The 17,683-nt window shown below is 45.6% G+C and overlaps 1 protein-coding gene across 2 annotated transcripts in view; it reads left to right on the top strand.

Moving 5' to 3' along the window:
* The window catches only part of ARHGAP22 (Rho GTPase activating protein 22), a 95,231-nt gene that overhangs the window by 11,660 nt on the left and 65,888 nt on the right, over positions 1-17,683 (top strand). The window contains exons 2-3 of one of the 2 annotated variants that reach the window (XM_053305944.1): positions 4,233-4,320; positions 8,154-8,282. In XM_053305944.1, the coding sequence (XP_053161919.1) occupies positions 4,233-4,320; positions 8,154-8,282 (217 nt within the window). Of the gene's footprint in view, positions 1-4,232; positions 4,321-8,153; positions 8,328-17,683 lie in introns of those variants that run through there. The other variant, XM_053305945.1, reaches the window with a different exon arrangement.

Genomic DNA, 17,683 nt, shown 5'->3' with positions numbered 1-17,683 from the left:
ATATACCACCCTTCCAAAAATGGCTCAGGGCAGTTATATGCTCAGAGGAAAAGAGGCAAAGTCACATCATACTTAAACTGAATTAGTTCTTGGAGATGATGACCATGGTGGATCTGGGCAAGCAAGCAGAGGAAGACACACTCATAAAGTTCAATGGGCTTTATTATAGAAAGTTGCTCATCAGGATAAAATTCAAACAGGTCATCCAAATTAAACATGTTTCTGATTCAAAGTGTAGTGCAATGTGTCTTAACTATCAAATGTGTTGGTGAGCATGTGGAATCAGCAATTACAGCTGTCTAACAAATCCTAATAAAACATTTAGAGAGAGAGAAGAAAGAAGGGAGGGCTTATGAATGCAATGCCAGTGATTAGTAGGGAAGAGGGAAGGGAGAGAAGGCTGAGCTGTTCATTGAATAGGCATCTCACCAGGTTCACAAAGAAGGCTTCAATAGGATTTGTTCATCGCTTAGGGAACGAGGCTTGGGAAGGATGCAGGCTCAGGCAGTCCAGCAGGCTAGTGGTAGATGCTCAGAGCAAGGCAGAGAGAGAAAGAGCCATGGCTGGGTAGTCTTGACTTCTCACTATGCAGCAGAAGTCACAGACAGTCCCTATCCATGGACAGAATTCCTGCTTCAGCCCTGCGGCTTGGGCAACTAACTCTGGGGATCGCTCTTGAGCAAAGGTCTGCTGGTTAGGCAAAGCTTGCTGCCTTGCCATGCCTGAGAGACCCCTTTTTATAGCAGCTGGATCCTATAGATCTGCACTAGGAGTTCTTTCAAGATAGCAGTTTCCATCAAGGATCTCAAAAGTGTCCTTCCTTCTCATGACAAAACAGTTTTTTGTTGGACTTCAGTTCAGAGTGGCATCCTCTGCATACTGTCTTTTTGTTGTCAGGAAGCAATTTGTTCCTCTGTTTATTCTCAAAACACCTGCATTTCTTAAGCTCTTGGCCTGTCTTTGCTTAAGAGGCAGATGCTTGGCACCTCTTACTCCAAAGAGTGTTATAAGTCAAAAAGGTGTGAGGAGGAAGAGATCTATCTATGTGAGATAGAAATCAAATTACATGTGTGTGTAAATCTACCTAACATGCATTTGTAAAGGCATTCCACAGTAGGGTTGTGTGTTTTGCGGTTTTTTCTGATTTGTTTTTGGCCTGAATCTGAAATATTTTGTTCTTTGTTCAAAATCAGCCAATCCAAAACACCCCAATTTTGTTCTTTGTTCAAAATTGCAAAATCCAAATCTGAAATGTTTTGGATTTTAAAAAATGGCCCCGGGGCAAAACTCGTGGGTGGGGGTGGTAGTGCCCATTGGGTGGAAGCTACCACCCAAATTTCAGAGGAATTGGGCAAAGGGCTGATTTTTGGTGGATTTTTTAAGTTTAAGATTTTTCCCATAGGGAATAATGGAGGTTTCAGCAAATGTATAGCTTCATGTGGGGGGCGAGGGATGGCCCAGAGCAGAGTAGGGTGGGTGGTAGTGCCCAGTGGGGGTAAGGAAGCTGCCAGAATTATTTCAAAGGAATTGGGTAGAGGGCTGATTTTTAAAGATTTAATGGAGTTTGTGCATCTTTAAAGTTCTTCCTCATAGGGAATGATGGAGGTTTCAGCAGCTCCATAACTGCACTTGAGGGGGCCGGGAGCGAGTGGTGGGGAGCGAGTGGTGGTGTAGAGCACATAAGGTGCCAACTACCCCAATGGGTTGCTAACCCATGGGGTACTGGATTCTGTTGTTTCTTAGATGTTTTGAGTGTAGATCCTCTGGTAGCACATGAGAGTGGATTCATGGTTTGTCATTGAAAATCTCATATGCTACCAGAGAATCTACACTCAGAACACCTCAGAAACAACTGAACCCAGCACCCCATGGGTTAGCAACCCATGGGGGCGGTTGGCACCCTATGTGCACTACACCACCACTCACTCCCGGCCACCCCAGTGCCCCCCAGGTGGAGTTATGGGTCTGCTAAAACCTCCATTGTTCCGGGGGGACGACCTTAAAGAAGCGTAAACTTCCAACAATTCCTAAGAAACCATCCCTTTGTCCTATTCCTTTGGAATCTGGGTTGTGGCAGGCACCCCTTGGGGCACTGCTACCCAACCCACTGTTTTGACCCTCAGGTCCCCTTTCTGCCCCAAATCTGCCCTAAAGATATGTAAACTTCAGAAATTCTTTAAAAATCAGCTCTTTTCCCAATTCCTTTGGAATCTGGGTGGCAGTAGGCACCCATTAGGGCACTACCATCTGACCCACTCTTCTGCCCTCAATGCGCCCTTTCTGCCCCAAATCCACCCCAAATAGCATCAACATCACACATCATCAACAACAACAGAGCTTTGCAAAGAACCAGGCAGATTTCCAAAGGTCATGCACATCCACATCCCCCCACCCCTGAAATGCAATTGATCTACACACAAGAGTGTGAAACAACAACAATGAAATGCACACCTCCCCACGCAGTGTGCACACTGCCCCACTGGCCAATGAGGGTAAATTTTACCCTTAAATTTCCTTAAAAGGAGGCAATTGCCAGAAGATCAGCCCATGATTTCGCTGGCCAGTCTGCAGGCTGGAAGGGCCAGAATTTCAAACAGATGTCAAAACTCAAAATGGAGACTGAAGGAGAAAGACTTTTCGGGATTGCAAAATGGTGTTCCAAAACAGCTGAAACAATAAAACGGTATCTGAAACATGGTATCCGAAACAGGGACGTTTTGTTTCGGCTACAAATTTTTCTGTTTTGAGCATTGGGTGTTTTGTTTCGGCTACAAAACAGCTGAAATGGCCTGTTTGGGGCACAAAACATTTTGTATCCGAAATGAAACGTACACCCCTATTACACAATGATAACATTTGAATATATGTGAGACAGGAATTAAAGCACTTCTTGTGTACATACTTAGTGTGTAATTCTAAAAACATTCCAAAGTAACAGCAAGAGGGCATATCTTTGAGACTAGTTAATCAATGCATATGACTAAGGCAAAACAATACAGGTGACATCAACATGGTAAACGTTCTGTCAGAGGAAGTATAGGCTTACAGCTTGTCTCCTAGGAGTTAATCATTTCTCTTAGAGTTCAGAGATTCCTTGCAACAGGGAATCTCTTAATGGAATTGCTGGCAGAGACACATGCCTTAGCCTGTGAACTCACTAGGCTATGAGTTCTGGTCCAAAATGAGTGGCCTGGACCACAACAATGCCCTTTCTATGCCAAGGGTGGGCGGACCATTCTGAAAACGCACAGTTGCACTTAGCATACCCCACTTAAAGATCATGGCCAATGACAGCCACTTTGGTGACATGCTGACACATTGTCCGCAATCTGGCGACACCAGTGCTATGGAGATTGCTGGAATCGGCGGACCAGGAAGAGGGAGTGGCTCCCCCTTTCCTGAAACTGGAGGTTGCCAGACTGCAGTTGGACGCAATTTACTGTGATGCAATTTACAGTTTTAAATTGAAACCGTGGGTTCATCAACCTCCAGTTTCATGTTACATGAGAATGCAGCCTGAGCATAGATCCAGACTTCACTAGTTCTGATCCACAGGATATTATGCCCAGTATCTCTTTCTTATCTGTTAGCAGTTTTCGTGCTTGCTAGCCAGATTCACTGGACCAAAATTTGTCCTTGGCCACTCTTGTCTTCTACAGGGAGGATGTATTGCTGCTAATGAACCTACCGTTAGTGGCTCCAGCTTACAGAACAATTATTTTGCTGTTAGAACACTTCATAACCATGGCCATTCAGCAGAATCAAGAGGAAGGAAAGGGAGGGTGCATATTTTAAGGTTCCTCCATGAGGGAATGAAACCTCCCTCAATGTAGAAAAGTGGTATGGCAAAGTGAAGGCTAGGCTGACCGCTTGATCATGTTACTTTTCTACTTGCAGGAAAAAGAGGAACATATAACCTTTCAAACATATAACCTTCTACTTGAAATGGTCCAGATAAATCTCTGTCATTTAATTCTGCTGAATAAATTGGTCTTCAGAAGAGAGGACATGCATGAGCATCAAGAACAGACCAAGGGCTAAAATGCTTTGCATCTTGTGGGAGATGGGTATCTGGATATACATGAGGTTTCTGAGAACTAAAATGAGTGAAAGTGTGAGCAGGGAGGTAGATGCAAAGGACAACCTCTGAAGCATATGCAACAGCCCTCTTTCATTGTAGTGCTTGTTTTGCTTATGTATATTTTCCCTGACTGTTTCTGTGTCAATTTCAGGGTATCATACCACTGCAAGGCAATCAGGTTAATGAAGTAAGCCCTAATCCTGAGGAGCCAGGGAAGCACATCTTTGAAATTGCCTCAGGTAACCCAAATATTCTATTTCCTTTTTGCTGCTATCATGCTCCTATTCCAGGCAGCCATTTCAGGAAGAGGAAGGAGTGTTGAGGACTCAACTGTGGTGTATACATTTTACTTTATTTTATTTTATTTTGCCTATGTGATATCTGATTTGGATAGCTATTGGGCACAGCCAGGAAGGTAAATTCTGTACTGTATTATGAGACTAGTCGAGCTCACCAAACTCTGCAGAGAGAAAAAACACGAGGGGGCAAGGCACATGTAGAAAAGAGTGGCTGATAGACTGCACAGTATTGCTCATGCAATAGAGGGCCCCTTCCAATACTATGAATTCAAGTAAAATTCATTTGCTGTAGCATGGTGATTGGTAATATGTGTAACACATGTGCACAAGAGAATAACTTGCTCTCTATGAGTGGGTTCTCAAGATTGCTGCAATTGTAGTTAAATGCATCACTGGCATGCTCGTGAGAACACGCACCAATCTGGAATCCCAGATTGCTTGTGGAACACAAACCAGTGTTGGTAATCTTCTATTTGATCTTGGCTGAGAAATGCAACTCACATTCACTGATCATGAGAACCCATGCCCTACATCAATCTCTCTCACCTGCATGGCCACCATATATACCAGTGGCCAGAGCAGCCACCACCAGTAACTGATGTACTAGCCTCCCAAAATCACTCCATGCCCCCCTCAGCCTAGACACCTTTTCCTTCATGTTGCTTGGAAATTTCACACATCACACTTGCCTGCAATGCCCACCCTCACCTACTTCCCCACCCCGTGCCCTCCCTGCAACATTACACCACCATATGCCATAGCAAGCAATGCATGGCAAGCAACTCCTGCACAGTGCTACAGCCACCACCCAACTGTCTGCACCTACCCACACCCCAGCATGGAACCAGTACCCAGTCCAAAAAGAGAGGGAGCCTCCCAAGCCCTAGAGCCTTCCAAGCCCTAGGCATGGATTGGATGGGTGAGGGCGCTGGGTTGCGAGGATCACAGAGCTGAAGATGGCAGCCTGGTTTAATTAACTGGAAATGGGGATGAAACATGAATAAACCAGTCCCTGCACAATGGTGACCTCTGTTTCGAGATCTCTTTTTCAAGTGGCAGTGGAAGTTGATCTTGTCAAAATAAAACTCCTTCACATGTCCCCATGAATGTCCTCATTCTTATGCAGCCTCTTCAACTGCTTCTAGAAAGTTCTCTTGAACAAACATTCACAAAGCTTCTACCTGTTTCAACATCTCAAAATGAAGGTCACTGGGTCAAGAATGTCAAGAATTCACATTCGTGTATTAATATTCACTAGCTTAACCCATGCAGAGCATCTGTGTGCTAGTAGTTGATTGTTCCCTGCCACAGCTCCCACACCTCAGAGATCTCTCGACCCTCACCTGAGCCACGCTCCTGCTCCTCCTCCATCCTGTTGCTTCCACCCCCCTCACCCCTCATTTGGAGTCACTCCTCCATCCCGTTGCTCCATCCCACGCCTCTTGGTCGTGGCTGTGGCATTGCCAGTGCCCCCTAACCACAGCCTCCTAACTCCAGAGACCTCTCCACCCTCACCCGAGCCCTGATCATGTTCCTCCCCACAGGAGCAGCAGGAGCAGCAGTTGACTGGGCCCTTCCTCGCTGCCACTGATGCCATGACTGCTCATTCCCTTCTGGATGCAGACCGGTCCCCTTGCCAGTCTGCCTCCCTCTGCCAATGGTCTCGGTAGCCTCAAGCAGCAGCAGTGGTGGCGGCAGTTGACTGGTCCCTTCCTCACTGCTGCCTCCATGACTGCTCGTTCCCTCAGGCCACTGACAGGCCTGGGCCCATCCCTCACTCTTCCTTCTTTCTCTCTTCTTTTTATCTCTTTCTCTCTCCTCCACTTGCTCTTTCCCTCTGTCCTTCTTCCCCTCCATTCTCTCTCTTCCTTCCTGAGTTAACAGATCTTGTTTCCTCATCTAATTTGCACTGTAGCAGCCTCCTTCCCCAGAAGGGGCTCTTTCCTCCCTCATGACCCTTCTCTTCACAGACCACAGATAAATAGATATAGATAGGTTGTTCTCTCCTCTACAATCAAGCACATCTTCCAAGCAGTAACAGTTGCATTCCAACTGACCTTAACCATCACAGGTTCCTCCTTCATATCTGCATATGGAATCCCCACTGCCCAATCACCACAGTGCTTCTGCTCTGTTACCTCTGATTGGTAAAGCACTGTGTGGGCAGGGCTTGCCACGTACGTCCTTAGCCTTTTATATAGATACTAGTATTTTTAAGCCCGTTTAAATAACGGGCGCTAGTAGGGTTGTATAGACACGTTTGTAAGAGCCTACTTTCCATGTAACAGCTGTACTTGGGAACCTGGAGAGCTTCTTAAAACATGGGTCCATCTAGCTCCTATCAGGAGATGAGTGGGGGCCCTTTTCTGAGAGTACTGCCCCACTCTCGCTCCCTCCCCCCGCCCCTCTTGCCCTTCCCCCTCCCCCTGCCTCTCTTGCCCTCCCCCTCCCCCACTCCCTCCTGCTCTTCCCCCTCTCCCTACATTTTGAAAGTTCGACCGCCACCAGCGGGCCCAGTCTCCCCGCCGGCGGCCGCCAGTGGGCTCAGTTCCCCTGCCGCAGCCACTGCCGCCAACGGGCCCAGTCTCCCTGCCGCGGCTGCCTCTGCCCCCCCCCCCGCAGTCCTTGGCCCACCGCTCTCCTCAACATGGCCGCCTGGTGCCTGCAGCCGTATCTCCCTTGGACGTTCTGGGCATGCGCTGTGCGCATGCCCAAAAAGAACCGAGGGAGACACGGGCGCAGAGACACGGGCGGACACCCAAGCCTTTTATTATAGAGGATATATTTATAATCATTGGAGATTAATATGGGAGGGTCACAGAGGTGATCACAGAGCAAGCAGAGTTTGTGGGAAGCAAGGGCAGTGATGCCAGAGAACCTGGATTTCACAATGAAAGATTTATTATTTTTTTTATTTTTGGCAAAATGGAAAATATGAAGATCACTGCCTTAAGGACTGGGAACTTAAGAATCTGGGGGCTTGTCCACCAGGGGGCCATACATGAGATTATATATGGTTTAAAAGATGAGAGGATTCAGAAGGGCTTGAGGCAGAATGTTTTCCTCAGGAGGATCCAGAGAGCAGTTAAGACCTCTTGACAAACTTGCACCTGTGGAATTTCTACCTGGACATATCCCTCCCCAGCCCAATCTCAAACTGAAAAGCTAAAGCAAAGTGTGGAAGCATGGAACCTAATTTCTAAAGCCAGCATAATATACAGAATTGTAAGAAGTATTTACTTTGTTCAGATGGGTGCCTTAACTGGCAATTTCCACTCTTTTAAGAGCACAAGCACCTTAGTGCTCATCTTAAACTCAAGTTTTTTTAAATTACTGAATCTGAACTATATTGGTTCTATCATGCAAGTGATTACTGCAAGATAATCAAGAGCCAGCGTGGTGAAGTGGTTAGAGTGCTGGACTAGGACTGGGGAGACCCGAGTTCAAATCCCCATTCAGCCATGAAACTAGCTGGGTGACTCTGGGCCAGTCACTTCTCTCTCAGCCTAACCTACTTCACAGGGTTGTTGTGAAAGAGAAACTTAAGTATGTAGTACATCGCTCTGGTCTCCTTGGAGGAAGAGGGGGATATAAAACATAAAGAATAATACATAATAAAATAAATAAATTACTGAATCTGAACTATAATTCAGTAATTTTGATACCGAATCTGAGTTATATCGGCTTCTATCTACCAAAGTACAGAGAAGGTAATGTTCTTTACTTAGCTGGTAACTGAATTGTGTCTTCTTACTAGTGTGTCTTCTTACCAGGTTTTCCAGGGGATCGGGATAAGATACCCATCAACCATGAAGCCTTTCTGCTCATGGCTAACTCTCAGAATGACATGGAAGATTGGGTGAAAGCCATCCGGAGGATCATTTGTGCTCCCTCTGGTAGAGGTATTACTCATAGCCCTTATGCACATAACCTAAATCAATTCCCACATAAAAACCATATTTCTGTAAAATGTGTGTATGTATCACATTCTATAAATCACCGAGAGGCCTAGCTAAATGGAAGATGGTTTAGGTTTTCTTAAACCACAAGTTTATTTGATGGTTAAAAACTCTGCTGATTTGGCTGTCTCATTTTGGCTGAAACTCCACAAAGCAGGAAAACTGGAACCCAAGTCTGATGACTTCACAGACATGCCATTAACGATGCTATGCAATATTACAAATTGTGCTCAACAATAATGTGCGTTCCATGCACCCACACTTTTCCTTAGTCTTTGAGGCCCAGATCAAGGTGGAGACCATGGAGTGCCAGGCAACAGCAAAGATGCTCTATGTTGTCCATGGAGGGCAAGTTGTAAACAGGCACCATTTGTGGCATTGAACATCATTACCAATCATGTGGCACATCTGTTAAGGCATAAGGTTTCAATTTCCTGATTTGTGGAGCTTGAACCAAAATAAGATATCCTTAAATCTGGCCTTCAAATGGCAGGGTTCCCCTTCCTTATGGTTTCTACATGGGAGACCCCTGCTAACTGAGCAAAGAAACAAAAGTAGTGATTCTCTTATATTTAGCAGGTAGAGAGCAACTGGCTCTATCCAACCCAACACATCATCCCTCCAGTTACTGTTGCTGGTATCTGCTTTACGTTTCTTTTTACATTGTGAGCCCTTTGGGGACAGGGGGCCATCTTATTTATGTATTATTAATTTTTCTATGTAAACTGCGTTGAGAACTTTGGTTGAAGAGCAGTATATAAATATGCATAGTAGTAGTACGGTGTTGGCAATCCAATATTCTCCCCGATGTAATACTTAGTGCCAATTATGTACAACAATATCTTGGAGGGCATACATTGAATGCTGGGTGGCACTGTGGGGAGATGGCTCTCACACTGGAGATCTTCTTGCCAAAGTGGCTGCCACTTGAAAAATAGTGAAGATCTACTGATCTGTAGTTTTCCAAATGTAAAAACACATGCTTCCCCTCCATACAGGTCTGGGAGATAGGAAAGAAAAATTAGTGAACTGGGAATTGTGGGATGTTTAGCTTTGTGAATAGGCAGTAACTAAACTAAGGTTTACTAAGATTATCTCAGTTCTTTTTAGCCTACTTTAAAGAAAGTAAGCTTATGAGATCACCTGGCAGTGTGTGTGTGTGTGTGTGTGTGTGTGTGTCCCTCTATCAACTTTGCAATGCCTGGACCAATGTGAACCAAATCGGGTACAGTTGTAGGGACACATAGGGACACCTCAATAGCATAGCTTGTGATGATGTCATCCACCCCGATTCAAGGTGGGGGACACATAAATGTTTCAGGCGCAAGTGGGCTGACTTGTGAACCACCTAACCAATTTGAACCAAATTTGCTATAGCTGTAGAGACATATTGGGATGCCTTATTGGCATAGTTTATAAGGATGTCATCCACCCCAATTCAAGATGGTGGGTGCATTAATGTTTGAGGCACAAGTGAGCTAACTTGTGAACCACCTAACTAATTTGAACTAAATTTGGAACAGTTGTAAGGACACACAGGGACACCTCAACAGCGTAGTTTGTGATTATATCATGCGCTCCAGTTCAAGATGGCGGGTGTGTGGTGCAAATGGGCTACCATGAACTGCTTAACCAATTTGATCCAAATTTGCTACAGGTATTGGGACACATAGGGATGACTCAAGGGTATAGTTTGTAATTATGTCATCCACCCTGATTCAAGATGGTGAATGCATGAATGGTCGAGGCACAAGTGGACTAACTTGTGGACTGCCTAACTGATTTGAACCAAATCTGGTGTAAGTTTGGTAAAAGTTTCCAAAGTTGCAGTGAGTGACACCCCAACAGTATGGTTTGTGATAATGTTATCCACCCCATTTCAAGATGGTGGATGTGTGGATATTTAAAGCTGAAGTGGGCTAACTTGTGATGATGGTAACTATCAGTTAAGATTATAGTGAAAGGAAAGTAAGCAGAGTAGTTCTTACCAGAACAACTTGTTTTAAAATCTGTAATTAAAGTGGCCCACTCCATTGAAATCAATGGGAACTTCTTATTACAGAAGTCAAGTGCAGTTCTCCTGTCAGCATTCTGACAGGGGGGGATGGGCAGCAGGACACTCTCAACTGTGAGATAGTTTTGAGGATGGAGGGAGTCACTTTCTCATGATAGGCAAGAGGGGTAAAAAAAGGATGCTTCAATCCTGTGCAACTTAAGTAGAAGTAAGCCCTTGTGGACGCAAAGGGACTAAAACCAATATATACGGTATTTCACTTGTATCTACACAGCTGTGTGTGTGTGTGTGTGTGTGTGTGTGTGTGTGTGTGTGTGTGAGAGAGAGAGAGAGAGAGAGAGAGAGAGTGCTTTTGTATTGCATGTATATGCTCCATGCTTGTGTTTTTTCCTGTTTGTGTGTGAGTACTTTTGTGTGTTTCTGTGTGCATGCATTTTTGAATTCATTCTACACCTCCCCTACTTACTACCCACCTGTCCGTTCCATGTCTCCCCCACCCCCTGTTCCCCTAGAACACATATTCCATAACTAACAGATTAGTTATGCTGACTTGTAGTAGAATCCATTAGGCTGCTCCCCCTGCTGCTGTCAAGAGTTCTGGAAAATGTTTCAACATTCCACTTTTGTTGTCAGACAAGCCATGTTCTGTATGACCTGGTTACGTCACCATAACCTGCTCGCCATAGGCTTTCATGGAAGAGGAAAAGTTCAATACCTTTTGAACTGCTGCTTCAGACTTTATTAGATCAATAAAAGGCCTTCTTTCCAGACAAGTATATCATCATTATTTACACCAAAATGTGAAATAAATTGATATGCCTGGATAAGATTTGGGAAAGAATAGGTAAATGTATCAATTTTCAGCAGCTTTTAACTTGCTTTGGCAAACATTGTGGCAATGTTTATTGACCACTGTGAAATTAGGCACATTTGTAAATCTCATATAGTAGATTACACATGCCAAATTTTGAGTTATTGTCTCAACAATTGTCATATTTATAAACAATACAATTACAAGCCTATAATGGTGGGAACTTTTTTATGTTACTTGCCTTCACTAAAGTAGCACTTCTGTGCCCTGTTAATATTGGTTTTATCTATATTATAGTGTTCTTGTGTCTGTGAAGCCTCATCAGAAACAACTCATGTATGACCATGGCTACTTGCAGGGCTTTGTCTTTCAGCTGGGGAGGTAATGAAGAAGCAACCTAGAGCATAATCATGATATTTCCTTTCATGAAGGGTATATAAGAAAGCTGTGCTGTTTCCAGAGAGCACTTGGTGCAAAGTGAAGGGATCAGGTTCTCCATCCTCCCCTTTGTTGTATATCACTGAGATATGTCCTCCGCAATATGAAATACCTCCATGCAAGCAAAATACTTCCGTGCAAGGGAAACTCCTATTTCAGGCAGCACGGATATAGGAAATATGTTGAAAGGCATCATCTCGTACTGTGTGGGAGATGGCAATGGTAAACCCTTCCTGTATTCTACCAAATTCAACCACAGGGCTCTGTGGTTGCCAGGAGTTGACACCAAATTGATGGCCCACTTTACAAGCCTCAAATAGCGGTGGTGGTGGTGGAGGTGGTGGTGGTAGTAAAAAATTAATAATTTAATAAACTTTGTTAACTGCCCCATAACAAATTGTTCTCTGGGTGGCTTACAACACAACATTAAAATATGAGATTAAAACACACAACACATTAAATCATAACAGACCAAGGGGTGGGGGGAGAAAATACAAAGTACAACACAGAACAATTTAAAAGACATGGTTAAAATCAACTAAAACCGGATCAAATTTTTAAAATGTAAAAGGCCTGAGGTCTTCACTTGGCATCTAAAGGAACAAAGTGATAAAGCCTGGCGAACCTCACTGAGGTTCTTTATTTATGGAAATAAACAGGGGTACTTGGCGGACGGCCTCCAAAGAAGATCTTAAGGTTCAGGTTGGGACATATGTGGCAAGGCACTCTCTCAAGTAACTTAGTTCCAAGCCATTTAGGGCTTTAAAACTAGCACGTTGAATTGGGCCTGGAAATAAACTGGGAACCAGTGCAGCTGATGAAGTAGCACTGATCCACAGCTTCACATTCGTGTACTGGGGGGGGGGGGGGCAAAAGCAATGCCCAACACCATGACATCTGAAGCAATTGGTCCTGATGAGGATTCATGAACATCCCTGCTAAACAGCACCATAAGCATGCAAGATATGAACGTACGAACAGCCCAGCTGCATCAGTCTGAAGGCCTATCTAACCCAGCATCTGATTTCACATAGTGTGGCCCACCAGATGGCTCTGGCAAGCCCACAGGCTAGATTTGAGAGTATGCCCTCTCTCCTGCTGTTGCTCCCCTGGAACTGGTATTTAGAGGCATCTTGCCTCTTAGGCTGGAGGTGGCCTATAGCCCTCAGATTAGTAGCATTGATAGTAGGGATGTGTACGGAACTGGTTCAGAGGCCTTTTATGGGCCTCCAAACTGGTTTGATCAGCCAGCGGTTCCACCGGTTCAAAGGTGGGGGGCATTGCTTTAAGGGCGGGGGAGGTTGCACTTACCCCTCCCTCCGCTTCCCCCCCACTGGTGTTCAATTTGTAAAGTCCCCGTTGGGGTAGCAGCATGCCTCCCTGCCGCTCCGTGCCCTCTTTGGCTGGAAGTGCTGGGCGTGTGTGAGCACACCAGGTGCAGGCGCACATGCATGTCAGGCTCGTACGCACGCATGCCCAGTGTGCGCAGGCACACCCAGCACTTGAAGCTACTTCCAGCGAAAGAGGGCATGGGGCGGGAGGGAGGTATGCTGCCACCGCAACAGGGACTTTACAAACAGAGCACCAGTGGGGGGGGGGGCAGAGGGAGGGGTAAGTGCACCCTCCCTCACCCTTAAAGCTATGCCCCCCTGCCTTCTAACTGGCCCCTACCTGTTCCATGCACATCTCTAATTGATAAACTATAGATTTGTCCTCCGTGTACTTATCTAAGCCCTTTTTAAAGCTGGTGGTTGTCACCACCTCTTGTGGCAGAGAATTCCATAGATTAATAATGTGTTGTGTGAACCTCTGCTAACTTGGCAAAGAGGCACCTTTTAAATGTGGTGATTCTCTTTATTTAGCAGGAGGAGAGTAATTGGCCCTATTCACCCCCAGCACAGTACCTCCAGTGACTGCTGCTGGTGTCTATTTTATGATTCTTTTTAGATTGTGAGCCTTTTGAGGACAGGGAACCATCTTATTTATTTATTATTTCTCTATGTAAACTGCTTTGGAAACTTTTGTTGAAAAGCGGTATATAAATTTTTGTTGTTGTTGTTAGAAAAGTACTTCCTTTTGTTGGTTCTAAATTTCTTGGCAATCAGTTCTAGTGTTATGCGAGAGGGAGAAAAACATCTCTCTATTCACTCTCTCCACATGCATAATTTTATACACATCTGTCATGTCTCCCCATAGTCTCCTCTTTTCCAAACTAAAAAGCCCCAGATGCTGTAGCCTTGCCTCATAAGGATGGTGCTCTTCCTTATCATCCTTGATCATCCCTTATCATCTTTGTCACCCACTTCTGCACCTTCTCAAGTTCTATAATGTCCTTTTTGAGGTATGGTGACCAGAACTGTACACAGTACTCCTAATATGGCCACACCATCTATTGTGATAGTAGCAGTTTTAATTTCAGTCCACTTCCTAATTATTCCAAGCATGGAATTGGCCTTTTTCACAGCTGCCACACATTATTTATTTATTTATAAAATTTGTACACTTTCATCTCTGGGCGGTTAACAATAGCATAAAACAAGTTTAAAACATATACAACAAATTTAAAACAATTTATCAATTTAAAAATAAATCACAGATTAAAACCTAAAAAAATTATGAAGCTGAGAAAGCTTGGGCGAAAAGATGGGTTTTCAGGTGTTTTTTGAAAATTGCCAGAGATGGGGAGGTTCGTATCTCAGCAGGGAGCACATTCCACAATCTCGGGGCAGTGACCGAGAAGGCCCGTCTCTGTGTAGCCACCAAACGAGTTGGCAGTAACTGGAGACGGACCTCCTCAGATGACCTCAGTGGGTGGTGGGGCTCGTAGTGAAGAAAACGCTCTCTTGGATTCCAAGGGCCTAAGCCATTTAGAGTTTTATAACTAGCATTTTGTATTTTGTCCGGAAACCTATTGGCAGCCAGTGTAGCTCCATCACTAAAGGAGTAACGTGGTCTCTCCAAGATGACCATGAGACCAACCTGGCTGCCACATTCTGAACCAACTGAAGTTTCCGGACTACGTACAAAGGCAGCCCAATGTAGAGCGCATTACAGAAGTCAAGTCTGAAGGTTACCAACAGGTGTACCACTGTTCTGAGGTCATTGATCTCAAGAAATGGGCACAGCTGGTGTATCAGCCAGAGCTGATAGAAAGAACCCCTGGCCACCGCCTCAACCTGAGAAACCAGGGAGAGGTGTGAATCCAGAATTACTCCCAGACTGCGAACCTGTTCCTTTTGGGAAGTGTGACCCCATCTAGAACAGGCAGATCAAAATCGTCTCTACAGTTCTGACCCTGCACAATAAGTACCTCTGTCTTATCTGGATTCAGCTTCAGTTTATTCTCCCTCATCCAGCCCATTACTGCTTCCAGGCAGGCATTTAGGGAGGATATGCCAGCTCCTAAAGAAGTTGACATGGAGAAGTAGATCTGGGTGTCATCAGCGTACTGATAACACCCAGCTCCAAATCCCCTGATGATCTCTCCCAGTGGTTTCATGTAGATGTAAATGTTAAAAAGCATTGGAGAAAGTATGGAGCCTTGAGGGACACCATACTTAAGCTCAGATTCTGAAGAGCAACAATCTCCAATCAACACCATCTGGAATCTATCCGAGAGGTAGGAGGAGCAGAACCACTGTAAAACAGTGCCTCCCACCCCCAACACCTTCAGACGTTCCAGAAGGATACTATGGTCGACAGTATCAAAAGCTGCCGAGAGATCCAAAAGGACCAATAGAGTCACACTTCCTCTGTCAATTGCCTGAGCATAGATCTTTAGATGTGCTCTATGTTGCAATCTGGCGGATTTGAGTCGAGTCCTTCTCCACTTCAGTCACCTACCTTGCCACTTCAGCCCCCGTAGATCTTCCATATACCAAGGGGCCAATTTTGAAGCGGGTCGGAGGGGACGCTTGGGAGCAATAGTGTCTACTGCCCTGGTGAACAAATTGTTCCAATTCTCAACCAGGGCATCAACAGAGTCACCGTCAAAGCCAACATTGAATCCCTCCAAGGCTTCTTGGAATCTTACTGGATCCAATAACCTCTTCGGGTGGACCATTCTAATGGGCCCCTCACCCCTGCGGAGGTGGGAAGTGGTTGTAAGTCCAACCTTAACCAGATGGTGGTCCGTCCATGACAATGGGGAAATCACAGGGGTCCCCACCCACAGAACACCACCCTGATCAGAGTAAAAGACCAAATCAAGCGTGTGACCTGCAATATGTGTCAGTCCAGAGACCTCTTGGGATAGGCCCATTGAGATGACACCTTCAACAAACTGTCCATGATGACCCAAGCTCTCCCTAGGGATGTGCAGACTGGTTCGAATTCAGACCAGACAGGGCTCTGGTTTTGCCCTTCTGGTCTGAGTTCGAACTGAATCCGGACCGGTTCGATTCAAACCGGTTCAAATGCATTCAAACCAGTTCAAAGGTGCAATGGACTCCCTAGGGTCTGTTTTTCTCTGCTGTGTGTCATTTTGAGAGCCTTGTTGTGCTCAATTTGCAGACTTTTCATTGGCTAGGCTATTGATCCTGCGATTGGCCAGAATGAGTCTTGCACTCTGGTAGGCTGTTGATTGTGCCACTGTTTGAGAGCTGACACCTTGTTGGCCGGAGTGGGGGGAGTGCAAAGGTGGGGGCTCCCAAAGGAGGGAGTTTCAAGCCTATTTAAGCCAAGCTTCTGGCCTGGAAAATTCTCTTTGACAGCAATTGTTGCATCTGGACCATGTGCTCTGAGCTCTGAGCTAGCTACTAGTGTGAGTCCTTCAGACTGTGCTGCTCTTTCCTTTTGTCCCTCTTCCTTGCCTTCTCTCTGCCCTGCCGTGTGTCCTCCTCTCCTCTGATTTACAATTTACACCTTTTCCCATTTTGGGTTTCCCATTGTCTGTGTCTCTCCCTCTCTCATTCCTTCCTTTATTATTTGGCTAGGGCCCGACAGGCCTTGTCCCTTCCACCACCCTCCACCTCACCCCACCTGCATTGATTTCATTTTACCCTGCCTCTCTTCTTGTCTTCTTCTCCTGTGTCCTATGTGCTGCTTTTCACTTTGATTTTGTTTTTGTTTAGTGTGTTCTTTTAATTGTTGTTCCTGCCTCTCTACATCCCATCCCATTCCCTGGCTTGTGTGGCCCTCTCCTTTCCCTCCATCCTCTGTGTTTGTCTTTTTGCTGTGGGCAGCAGTCAGTGTGTGTGTGTGAGCTTACCTGTTTGTGTTTGTGGTGTGTGTGTGTGTGTGTTGTTTGCATGCCCTCCTCCTTCTACATCCCATCCCACTGGCCTGGGGCTTGGGCCCTGCCTGGCCTGGTCCTCTCCCTGACTCCCTGACCCCCTCCTCCCCCTCTGGAACCCCCTCCCTCTCTGTCTGTGGTTTGGATTTTTCTGATTTAATATCTGTTGTTCTTTGTGTTCAGTTGATGATTATTGTTCCCCACTCCAAGACCTTTTGATTTTGGCCAGGGCCCAGGGTGTGCCCCTTGGGCCTCGTCCCCCCCCAGTTCTGCCATCTCCCCCTCCCATCTGGAACCCCCCCCCCTTTGTGCCTTGTTGGAATTTTGTGATTTTTTGTTCTTTGCTGATATTGCCCCCGCCACCCACTCCAGTCCAAGTCCTTTTAACTTTTGGCCTTGGCCCTGGTGGTGTTTTTTTTTTTTTTTTTCCCCTCTCCACCCCTCTTTGTGCCTTGTTGGAATTGTGTGATTTTTTGTTCTGTGCTGATTATACTGTTCTCCCACTCCAGTCCAAGTCCTTTTAACTTTTGGCCTTGGGCCGGTGTCATGGCTCAGACTTCTGACTCATAAGAGTCAGAGCAGGAATGGGAGGATTTGCCTGCTAGTGAGGGCTCAGAGGCACAGCAACAGGATTTGGCAGGGAGACCAGACTCTGGAGCTGAGGATTCGGAACAGCTGCCAGACATGATTTCTGATGAGGAGGAGGCTGGGATTTCACGTGTCTTGAGAAGACGTCTCAAGAGGAAAGCTCAGTGGGAGTCACTCAGGTGCAGGAGATCACAAGAGAGGAAGCAGAAGTGCTGATTCAGGGAAGCCTGATTGGCTGCTGGTTCTCTTGAGCCATATAT

Source organism: Hemicordylus capensis, chromosome 3 (assembly GCF_027244095.1).
Source record: "Hemicordylus capensis ecotype Gifberg chromosome 3, rHemCap1.1.pri, whole genome shotgun sequence".
In the NCBI taxonomy this organism is placed as follows: Eukaryota; Metazoa; Chordata; class Lepidosauria; order Squamata; family Cordylidae; genus Hemicordylus; species Hemicordylus capensis.
Note: the sequence above shows the minus strand (reverse complement) of the source record. Positions and strands in the feature narration are given on the sequence as shown.